We start from the raw sequence: 11,655 nt of genomic DNA on the forward strand, positions 1-11,655 counted from the left end.
TTTTCAGAGAATCTTGCAATGCCTGTCTGCCTGCAATAAAAACATCTCCATCCTGGATGAGCGAGTGCCCCTCTCCACACACACACACACCAGGCAGAGGGGTTTACAATAACCAAACGTTTGCTGTCTCAGAGTACACACACACTATATATATATATATATCTCCTAACTGTAAACACTGCAGGGTTTTCCATTTTTCAACTCCAGGATAATAAATAAAATTCCAGGATAAAAAAAAATCTCATTCAAAAACAGCAGAATGTATTTCATTTGGTTTATTTAAAAAAAAAAGTTGCATTTGTTTTAACATGAAAAAAATATATAACACAAAGTTTTAATTTAACATAAACTCGTACAAATGTGTTACACATAGAAAGGCTTCCGTAAACTAATCTCAAACAGCACATTTCAATAACCCTTGGTGCCCCTGCAGTTGGAGCTGGTTTCATATAATTATTTTAACTCTGATGTGCTGCAACACTGGCCTCAGATTTTATTAAAGTGGAAATGCCAGCGAGGCAAATTTGAAAGCGTGCATACGAAAGAGTTGAGACCCTGAACCACAGAGACTAATCTCAGATAACACCGGCTTGCACTGCAAAAACAAAATAAACAGTGCTGCTGCAGTGTGGGTCTCTCGGGGGGATTGCTCTGAGCTGTGGGTCTCTGGGGGGGGATTGCTCTGAACTGTGGGTCTCTGGGGGGGGATTGCTCTGAACTGTGGGTCTCTGGGGGGGGGATTGCTCGGAGCTGTGGGTCTCTGGGGGGGGATTGCTCTGAACTGTGGGTCTCTGGGGGGGGATTGCTCTGAGCTGTGGGTCTCTGGGAGGGGGGATTGCTCTGAACTGTGGGTCTCTGGGGGGGATTGCTCAGAGCTGTGGGTCTCTGGGAGGGGGGATTGCTCTGAACTGTGGGTCTCTGGGGGGGGGATTGCTCGGAGCTGTGGGTCTCTGGGGGGGGGGATTGCTCGGAGCTGTGGGTCTCTGGGAGGGGGGATTGCTCTGAACTGTGGGTCTCTGGGGGGGGGATTGCTCGGAGCTGTGGGTCTCTGGGGGGGGGATTGCTCGGAGCTGTGGGTCTCTGGGGGGGATTGCTCGGAGCTGTGGGTCTCTGGGGGGGGGATTGCTCGGAGCTGTGGGTCTCTGGGGGGGGATTGCTCGGAGCTGTGGGTCTCTGGGAGGGGGGATTGCTCGGAGCTGTGGGTCTCTGGGGGGGGGATTGCTCTGAGCTGTGGGTCTCTGGGGGGGGGGATTGCTCGGAGCTGTGGGTCTCTGGGGGGGGATTGCTCGGAGCTGTGGGTCTCTGGGGGGGATTGCTCGGAGCTGTGGGTCTCTGAGAGGGATTGCTCTGAGCTGTGGGTCTCTGGGGGGGGATTGCTCTGAGCTGGGTCTCTGGGGGGGGGGGGGGGGATTGCTGAGCTGCAGTTCTCTGGGGCGTTTATTTAATGGAAGGCAGGCTCGGGGGGGCTTGCTATTTCATGTACTTGTCCTGCTGGTCGGCCAGGATCTTGGCGGAGGACTTGGCATCGTAGAACAGCTCGCTGATCTCCTCCACGTGCTCCTTCTCAATCCCGTCCTTCCCATGGATCTTTCCAAGGAGGCTGGCCGGAGTCAGCAGCTGCACCGCGTACCTAAGCAGCAGGGGGAGGGGGGGCACGCTAAGATCATGATGCTGGGACAGACAGCGTTTCTACTTCAAACACATACGTATGTCTCGGCTTCTGCCTTCTACAGATAGCATGGTACAATTAGCTAGGTAGACTGGTGGTGTTATTTTATTTGTATTATAAAAATAGTAGGGCCACACCAAGTTTATGGCAAAAGCAAAACATATCACATATATACTATGACATGAGAGCTCTAAGAATTCTATTAAAACTTGCAGAAAAAAAGAAACAAATGAAACAAGAAAACACCATTCATTAAAGCTGGTGGAGATGGGGTTTTTATCTGTGTTTAATGCATTTCTCCCAGCTCTGTCATTTTCTATCAAACTGGTTCCAAGCGTGTTGTGAGAAATGCGCTGCTGTGAATGTGAGGGATGTTCCCTTCCGATGCATCTCACAATCTGGGACAGGCAGAGCTCATCTCTCAGGACTGCAGGGCTGGACTGATGGAGCAGCCGCTGGGGGGGACTATGAGGAATTGCCTTGGAAAGTTTCTGCAGACTACAAATCTGCTACAGCTACAAATCTGCACTTCACCCGGGCTACACACAGCTGAACGGCTTTTGTCTGAAACGTCCTGAAATCAACGAGTTTTTAAATCATTTAAATCTTTTGCGTTTAACCCTTTATATATTATTTTCATTTGTGTTTGTTTTTCAAAGAGAGCCAACGTCCCAATGGTATGCTATGTCTGACATACCTTTGTCAAGGGAAAGCGTGTTTGAAAACCTCTAGGCTTTTGGTGCCATGGTAACTACACACTCCTGTATTTCTATTTAGATCTATTAATGTGCTGGTGATAGAACAGAGCCTTATATTGATGAGATGCCACTGTCTGAAATGTCTTTGTATCAGATGGAAATGAGGTCAAATTAAAATGAATTATGCTTTATGTTAAACAAAATACACAGTACAGGGTGCTATGTAAAACAAAAGCTAGTTTTCACCCACTCAAGGTCGGAGAGGCCAGTAGTTCATTACATCAGCATGTATCGCATAGCATCAGAGATGAGATAGATAGATACATAGATAGATAGATAGAGACAGACCTCACAAGAAAGCAACAGTAAATAATTAATGTAAGAGAGACAGTTTCCTGCATTGACTCGAGCCTACCTCAGCGTGGTCTTCGTCCCGATCTCTCCCAGGAGGTTCAGGGCATCTTCACTGATGCTGATCCCTTCTGTCTGAGAGCGGATTTTAATAATCTGCAGACAGAACACAAATAAAACATGGTTACAAATATAGTAGTACTAAAAAATAGTGAAACTACGATTCAACCTATATAAAAAAACAACACACAAACCAAAAGAAAAGACTGCGATTGCGATCTCTGTTCAGAGTGTGACCTGCCTGTCACAAGAGGTTAAACACACCGAACAGCCTTCCACGCGCGCAGAGATTTTAACATTAAAGAACCCGCGTCTAACAGCAGACGCATGGCAGGGAATAACTAGACACACCGGGGGCCAGAGAGGTCAATCTGGGCTCGGGGAGATATTGGAAGCACAAAAGACAAATTAAAACTGGATCAGGAAAGTGAGGATATTGATTGAAAATAAAGATTTCTTTTTTTTTTTTTTATTATGTAAAATTGGAGGGTTGTGCAAACCTTTAGTTTAGTATGATGTACCGTAGTCCAGAGGTGCATGAAACAGTAACTAGAAATGACTTCATCCACTAAAGTTACACAAAACAGTTTGGGTTACTGCAGTGTTACAAAAAATGTATTTAAAAATGGGTGAAAAAAAAATCTGTAAAAATAACGAATCTCCGAGTTTTCCAGGTAAATATCAGGGTAATACTCTGGGGACGGACGGACAGGTTTGCAAAGATAGTGAAGTTAACCTGTATCAGCATGTTAAACAGACAGCCCCATATTACACAAAATCTATTTTTTTGTGTATAAAATTCTGTGCCTGTTTCTTCCCCCCACCATTATGATTAGACGCCTGCAAAATGTTCAATCCAACAAGGCGTTCGGAAGTTATAAGCTTCACAAGCTTTCAGAGAAACAAATATCCAAGCAAACTTATTAAAAAGCAGTGATCTTTGAGTATGCAGCTCCTGCACATAAATTAATATCACAAGTATCTTCATGTTTATGATGGATTTCAAGTTCTCGTCCATTATTCACAGTGCAATTTCAATCAAACAACAGCACATGTGACTGCTGAAATCTGACGGGCCAGTCCACAGGAGAGGCAATGAGTGATTGTGAGTCAGACACCCATGCAGGCAGGATAGCGATCGAGTGTTGTGAAGCAGAGATAACGCAGGGACCGTGAGCCCCATATAACAGCACCATTCCTCACTCTGGCAGCCTTGTAAAGCTGAGACAGACTGAAGGGGCCGAGAATGTAATCAATAAAACAATAAATAAACACCCTCCCATCGCATAGCAGTCCGATCCATTCCTGGTTTTGTGTCGTGTTTAACAAGACACACCTGAGCTTGTTACCTACACATCTAATCAAGCTCGCAGTAAAACCTGGAACGGAGGACACTGCTATGCAATAGGAGTCTTGTTTCCATCCCTAAGATAGAGTGTATAATAGAATTGGGAGAGGTTCAGGGGCAAGTTGCGAGAGGCAGTATTTTTGTGCGGCTGCACTTCCATGGCAGGCAGAGATGACATGTGTTTATAAGTAAAGGTGTTTTTCTGTTTTCAGTTCTGGAGTGTGAAAGGCAGAGGGCTAGCGTACCTGCTTCATCTCCTGGGGAGTGTACATCATGGTGCGGATGATCATCACCCGGTCCAGCAGATCTAGGGGGATCCCGTGGGGGGAAAGGATGTCCTCTGTACCCCTGGAAAGAGAAAGAACACCCCCACCCCAAAAAACACAGTTACCAGCAGCACAGGAGCACAACTCCTGGCTGATTGCAATAAACATTCCAGGATTACATTTTTGTTTTATCAGGTACTGCGTGTTGGATAAGGTACTTACAGTCTCTTGAGGTTTAACATGGCTGGAAATAAGACACACACTGCGTAGCACTTTGATCCATTCCTGGTTTTACTACGTCTAATGAGACCCACCAGAGCGTGTTACCTACACTCTGTGACTAATCAAGCTCATAGTAAAACCTGGAGTGGGTGAAACTGCCATGCAACAGGAGTCTAATTCCCGTCTCTGAAAACGGATGGGTGGGGCAGCATCTGGGCCGGGCCGTGTCTCACCTGATGAGGCAGTTCCCCCGGTTGGTTGCGAAGATGACGATGGGTGACAGCGAGGACTCGAGGGCGCGGTGCAGGTAGGTGAAGCACTCGATATCCAGCATGTGCACCTCGTCTATAAACAGCACCCCCGGAACCAGCTCCGCTACCCCCTGGTCAATGTACTTATTCACCACCTTGTTGATCTCCCCTCGCAGCTTATCTGGGGGGGAACAGTAAAACAAACCAGACAGGGGAGTATAGGGTGGAGGTGTTACTGCAGGATGGAAAGAAGACTCCCATTGCACAGAACCAGTCCTGGTTTTACTAGGAGTTTAAGCCACACCTGAGCTCCTTACCTGAACACACTGTGGTTAATCAAGCTTGTGTAACAGGAGTCTTATTTCCACTATTCTGTTGCATATTAAACAGGTTTCATGTTTATTTATAGACACGCACATCATCATTTGACTCCTGGCTTCTGCCTGAAACTACAGACTGTCCAGCCATCCCTGTGCATGGCTCAAGAGCATTACTGTCACATGATCAGTAACTCCTCTGATCTTACCTGTGATTTCAGTCTTCTTGGGTTTCATCAATTGTCCCATCATGGAGAGAATGTCCTGGCCGCCCTGAATCAAAAAACAGAGAGAACGAGCGACTCGTCTACTTGAAACGAATATGCATGTTTGAAGTACATAGAGCGAACAAAATAATACCAGGAAATCTAATACGCATTGCCATCTCACACTGTTTCTATATCAAAAGCAAGCTCGATAAAATTAAATATACAAATACCATTACAAAAAAAATGAAATGACAAACATCTCCACTAGACTTCTTTCTCGATGTCTGCGTTTTTCTCTGCACTGAGAAAGACTTATAATCGTTTCTCACTGAATTTAGCACGATTCACTGCGTTTAATAATTACGGATAACTATGACTCTTCGTTAACCTAAATACCTAATACTTCAAAAGTTTAAACACATGAAGGTGTATATCGATAACGATATATAACAAAACAAAGACACAGAGAGGGAGGGAGATTGAGAGAGAGAGAGGGAGACAGAGAGAGGGGGAGGTACCTGCGGTCTAGCGTTGGCAACATCCAGGTCATGCAGGGTAACGTCCTGAATGATTTCCTTCTTCTTGTGCACGTCTCCCTTCGGTAAGGGCACGTACTCCTCAGCCTCAAGGTCGAACTCCGTGGCGTAGGTATCACACCTGCCCTGCCGCTGTGTGTGTGGAGGGGGGAGAGACAGAGTAACGAGAATAATAAACACACAGCTACACAGGTGCGCGTTTGGAGTCGCTCTGTGTGTGTGTGTGTGTGTGTGTGGAGGGGGGAGAGAGAGAGTAATGAGAATAATAAACACACAGCTACACAGGTGCGCGTTTGGAGTCACTGCCAAGCTTCCGAAGTGACAGGCAGCCGCCAACCGCGGGGGGGGGGTTGGGGGATGAAAGAAAGGGAGCGAGCAGCCTGACAGAACCGTGTCGACAACTCCAAATGTCACCTTTTTATTTTACTCCCTCCATCCTTCCAGCCCAGCTGTCCTGATTAAAAAGAGCTTGAAGAACACTGATCAAAGTAAAGGAAACTAATCTCGTTCAGGCTTTTTTTGTTTTAAAATAACAAATAAGTTTTATATTGGAAGAGATCATCTGTCACCTGCTTGCAGAGAAGCTGAAATTGAATGTCAAAGTTATTTCTTTCTGGTCTTGGAATGTATTGTGTGTGTGTATATATGAAAATGTATATATTTATTTAACTGATCCTACTAAAAGGACATTGCAAAACAAAACAACCTGCAAACATTGTATGCGGAACAGCAAGTTTATATTACTGCCTTAAAGTCAGAAAGGCAATTAACACAGATGAAAAAAAAAGAAAGCAATACAATTAGTGCGGATCAATGATCCTGCGGAGGTCAGTTTATAACCGGGTGATTAGCCCTGTGATAACGAAGAGTGGCACCTCTTCCAATAAACTTTGTGAGAAACAGAATCTCAAACAGATAAAAACACAGGTTAGGGATGTTCTGCAATTCAGGGCTCCATACTTATTCCACAGTCAGTTGTCATCTTCTATACTTTACAGTGCAGTTCACTAATTTACCCTTTTCAATATTTGTTATGATTTTTTGATGTGCAAGTCAGTTAGTGGGCTCTGTGTTTCACAGGCAAAGCAAGCACACAGGCAAGGGCACCTCAGGGGTTTGTTTTGAGCACTGGGCATGTCTTCGAGATTACATCTTCAGTGATTTGAAATGAGCATCTCCTATGTTATGGAACCTAATCGCCTCTGATGTAGATGTGACAGAACCATCTGAAATGTATCAGACGGAAATGATGTCATGTTAAGATTAGCAATACTTTTATTCTGTCTATATATTATACGATAAATATTTATATATAAAAAGAGGTCTAAATGTGTGCTGCAAGACAAAAAGCTCAGCCTAATTCTGGCTCATAATTCACGGCTGTAAAATACAATGCCGTTCAGGATTTTTGTATTTGTTTTGTGTTTAAATGATTACAATTGTATTGCATTGCGAGACTCTTACCTTGACTGCCCCGCTGTTGGCCTCAATGTAGATCACGTCCCCCACCTCCACTCTCTCCTTCTGCAGGCTCTCATAGATACTGGGGTCCAGCTGAAACACACGGGACACAGACACACACACACACACATCAGCACCACAGGGTCTCGCAGGGCAGGGCCATGGTAAAAACAGGGCAAGGGGCCTGTTTTGAGAGGATTACATGAGCCTGGTATTCATGAAAATGTTATAGATGCCATCATGCATTTATACCTCCTATAACCCTAATTATTCAATAACTTTCCTCTATCTATGCGTTTAGTGTTTTTGGTGGGGAATCACAATACACAATGCACTCTGTATCACGATACACAGTGTGTTAGGAGCAATCGTGTTGCATTGTTTCAAAACAAATCTATACACCCAGGGTGTAGGGCAAACAAGGGGGTATCCTCACCCAATGGGGAGGAAGTTCCTATCTTGAGCTGCTGTGTGCCCCTGTGCGGAGTGATTTAGGGGTGCAGGGTCGATTACCGGCTGTCTGTACCCCGTAATGACGACGTTCATACCTTGAGCTGCTGTGTGCCCCTGTGCGGAGTGATTTAGGGGTGCAGGGTCCATACCCTATTAAAGTAAGTTCCTACCTTGAGCTGCTTGGTTCCCTTGGCAGTTTTGAGTCCGATGATCACGTGGCTGATGGTTTTTCCGTAGCCCCCCATGGGGTTCTCCGTCTCGCAGGGCGTGAGCTCCGTCACCTCCCCCTCGTACACCTCCTTCGTCTCCTTGATACGCAGGCCTGAGAGAGCGAGTGAGGGGGCGAGGTCAGTTCAACTACACTACCCTTACAAACTTTACTAAAAATGCATATATCCTACTGCATGGGAGTTTCACCCATTCCAGATTTTAATACATGCCACAGTGGATATACTGGCAACAAGCTTATGTGTGTCTTATTAAACTCAGCAGTTCTGTTTTTTTTTTTTTTTTAAGAGGAGGATTTGCAGGGCAGGCAGGGGGCTGGATGTGGCACTCTATTTGTCTGCTGTAAGTCCACTTCACCTCACTTTCTTTCTTACTTATTTAGACTGTGATGTCGTAAACATGCTGACATTCAGTAAAAAAACTTTGGGAATGGTTTTGAAAGCCTTTTCCTTTTTCTCTTTCCCAAAAAGAAATAAACCCAGCTGTTCAAGTTACGAAACTGGTGTAAAAAGAGTCTATGTGCTGCACTAAGCAAAATATAGTACTGTAGCATTACAAAGAATTACATGTCAAAGAATACAGGGGGATTATTAAAGATCGATCTAAATTGTGTTGGATTTAAACACAGCTGTTGTTTAAAACCATTAAGAACAGGACCCAGTCCTATCTTTATCTCTATCTGAAATTATTATTAAACGTGATACTGTTTGGATCAACTGAACAGACCCCATTGGTCTAAAATCGGTGATATCATCACATTTAAATGAATGCAAACAGTACAAAAAAGACTGTCTCTACATTGACATTTAGAACATCATCATCCAGAAAGAACATAGGTAATCATTACTGGTGTCACAGACTAGTTTGACAACAAGTGTAATCCCTGCCCATAAACAATGGACAATCACACATCTACGGTATGCTTATGAGTGGACAGCTGGCCTGTATACACGTACACGATGTTCCTACAAAGAAATTTAATGAAAGAAATCCGCTCCCCAGCTGCAGGCAGGTGTACAAGATCTGCAAAGCAAGTGACAGAGCGGCGCTTTTCAGCGACGCGCTCCGATCTTTCAAGAGGGACGATATTTGTTTGAAGCCATCTGCGCGCTGACATTCGGAGAATGCGCTGGATTAGGGGCGAGCGCCCGCGCCCCCGGCGGATCTCTGCAGGGGGATGACAGTGTCGATGACAGGGGTTTCATCTGCTCAGGCTCCATCCACACACCTGTGACAGGTAGCGTCAGCACCCCCCGGGGAACACTGGAGCGGTTTCTTCCAGCTCGGCTCAAAGGCTTTTGTTTTTGAAGATGAGGATTTTCAAGCGGGGGCTGGATGGGGCAGTTTGTTTGTCCACTGGAAAGGTCACGTCACATTAATGACTTACTTTCATACACACTTACTAACTTGTTTATGACGACTGAATCTTGCATAATGTTTTGGCATTACATATTTTTTCCCCAAAAATATTATAGAATTGAATGTGTTTACCATACGAAGCCTTACATTTAAGTTTAACTGGCCAAGGTTAATCATTAAATAAAACTTTAAAAAAAAACACCTTTTGATATGTTCAGAATCAGGGACAGAATTAAGGATCTCATTGCATAGCAGTTTGATCCATTCTTGGAGTTCAATAAAAGACACACCTGAGGATGTTACCAATACACTGGGGCTAATCAAGTTCATAGTAAAACCTGGAATGGGTGAAGCTACTGTGCAATAGGAGTGTTATTTCCATCCCTATAATGATTTAAACTGCAGCGGTATTAAGATCTGCCGCTATATAGAGATCTACTGAATAGACCTCGATGTTGTTAAGGGACGGCTGCCTGGCTCACCTATAGCTCTCCTGAAGTTCTCCATCAGCACCTCTGTCTTTTTGATCTCTGTGGAGTACACCTCACTCCCCACCATGGGGCAGAAGGGCACTTTGTTACCCAGCTCCTGAGCAATAGCCAGAGCCAGGGCAGTCTGTGGAGAGAGGAACAGAGATACCAGGGGGGTTAGATTCCGTATCACCGACTGAGCACAAGAACACTGCACTGACTACAAAAATCACACCTCCCACAAAACGATGCAACGTTTTGCAGAGTATAAGACAATAGAAAACGAAGCAACGTTTTGCAGAGTCTAAGGCGTAATAGAAAACTAAGCAATGTTTTGCAGAGTCTAAGGCGTAATAGAAAACGAAGCAATGTTTTGCAGAGTCTAAGGCGTAATAGAAAACGAAGCAATGTTTTGCAGAGTCTAAGGCGTAATAGAAAACGAAGCAACGTTTTGCAGAGTCTAAGGCGTAATAGAAAACGAAGCAATGTTTTGCAGAGTCTAAGGTGTAATAGAAAATGTTTGCTGGGATAACATCAAGTACAGTACAACAGTAAATTGTGGCACGGATGGAAATAAGATTGCCATTGCATAGCAGTTTGATCCACTCCTGGTTTTTACTTTGAGTTTACAAAGACACACCTGAGCTTGTTACCTCTACACTGTGGCTTATCAAGCTCGTATTAACACCTGGAATGGGTGAAACTGCTGTGCAATAGGAGTCTTATTTCCATCCCTGTGTGGGATAAATAACTGCATGGGAAGATACTGAAGCCTTGAGGTAGCGACTCCTTACCTTTCCAGTTCCTGGAGGTCCAGCCAGCAATATTGCTCTCCCGGCCATTTTCTTCGCTCTGATTAGTTCCACTATAATCCCACAGCCCTGAAAGAACAAACAGCATTTTAAAAACAAATTAGTTTGAAAAAAAAAAAAAAGTACATACAACAATTTGCATCTTCATTCACAAAACAGCACTAGTAGTATTATTAATGGGTGAGGTTACTGTACAATACAGACTAAATTTACTGTGCTGTGGTGCTTCAATATAACTAAAATGCCCAACGTTATTTTATTTTTGTATGCACACAACACTCACTACACACAACTATACAAAGTTATATCACCGTTATTATAACACTAGGCTCAACCTGTGCCCCATTCTTTGGATTAGGGTTATTTCGCTCAGTCCAGTATCGGAATTCTCTCAGCTGTGCCCTCGCTGAAAAGCGTGGCCGGTATTTCTACGCGTATGCGCTGCTGTTTTTAAGTCTCTAGTTTCAGAAGCTCCTGGGTCGCCCTCGTTTACACACGGACTGTTTTATTTACCTCCCTCGCGTTCTCCTGCCCGACAAGGCCGGCTGCTGACTGCTTCGCCAGCCCGCTTTCATCCAACCCCAGCCCCTTCACATGGCTGTGGGTCGCGATGCGCTGCGTCTTAGTCGTGCTTTTAACTTCTTCGATTTTCATAGCTGCTGCAGTTTGCTGAACAAGTTCACAAGTACGCAGTTCACAATGACGGCCTGTCTTGCTCTGTCCCGTGTCGTTTGTTTTTTTACCGTTGGGACTGGCAGGTTACCATGTGGGGTAACTAGGGAACTCTAATCAAGTACCGCTCCAGTTACTCTCAAAAAATGTTAAAGTTCTGATTGGTCAATTTGCCAGGCAGCTGCATAACGATTGGACGACACGCTCGCCTGTCAAAGCGAAATGCGTTCCAAAATGCACGCCAGGGCTTCCGGTTGTGTCGCTTTGCCGGCG

The 11,655-nt window shown here is 44.8% G+C and overlaps 1 protein-coding gene across 1 annotated transcript; it reads right to left on the bottom strand.

Annotated features, from left to right (window-relative positions):
• Window positions 1-260: 260 nt before the first annotated feature.
• On the bottom strand, window positions 261-11,598 carry LOC117964080 (ruvB-like 1). Its single transcript, XM_058988283.1, has 11 exons — window positions 11,224-11,598; window positions 10,693-10,779; window positions 9,911-10,043; window positions 8,012-8,163; window positions 7,392-7,481; window positions 5,910-6,059; window positions 5,392-5,455; window positions 4,848-5,046; window positions 4,372-4,474; window positions 2,783-2,874; window positions 261-1,630 (listed from the first exon to the last, which is right to left on the bottom strand). Exons 1-11 carry the CDS (start codon window positions 11,362-11,364, stop codon window positions 1,471-1,473), a joined length of 1,371 nt encoding a protein of 456 aa, XP_058844266.1. The 5' UTR covers window positions 11,365-11,598; the 3' UTR covers window positions 261-1,470.
• Between the last annotated feature and the right edge of the window lie 57 nt (window positions 11,599-11,655).

This window comes from Acipenser ruthenus, chromosome 16 (genome assembly GCF_902713425.1).
Source record: "Acipenser ruthenus chromosome 16, fAciRut3.2 maternal haplotype, whole genome shotgun sequence".
Classification (NCBI taxonomy): domain Eukaryota; kingdom Metazoa; phylum Chordata; class Actinopteri; order Acipenseriformes; family Acipenseridae; genus Acipenser; species Acipenser ruthenus.

Bases quoted from the DNA above. Each gene is read 5' to 3' on its own strand.
- LOC117964080 (XM_058988283.1), bottom strand. From the start codon at position 11,364: ATGAAAATCGAAGAAGTTAAAAGCACGACTAAGACGCAGCGCATCGCG. The intron at 7,482-8,011 runs GTAGGAACTTAC...CGTGTGTTTCAG, and splicing joins AGGGAACCAAGCAGCTCAAG to CTGGACCCCAGTATCTATGA. The intron at 5,456-5,909 runs GTACCTCCCCCT...TTTTTGATTCAG, and splicing joins TTGCCAACGCTAGACCGCAG to GGCGGCCAGGACATTCTCTC.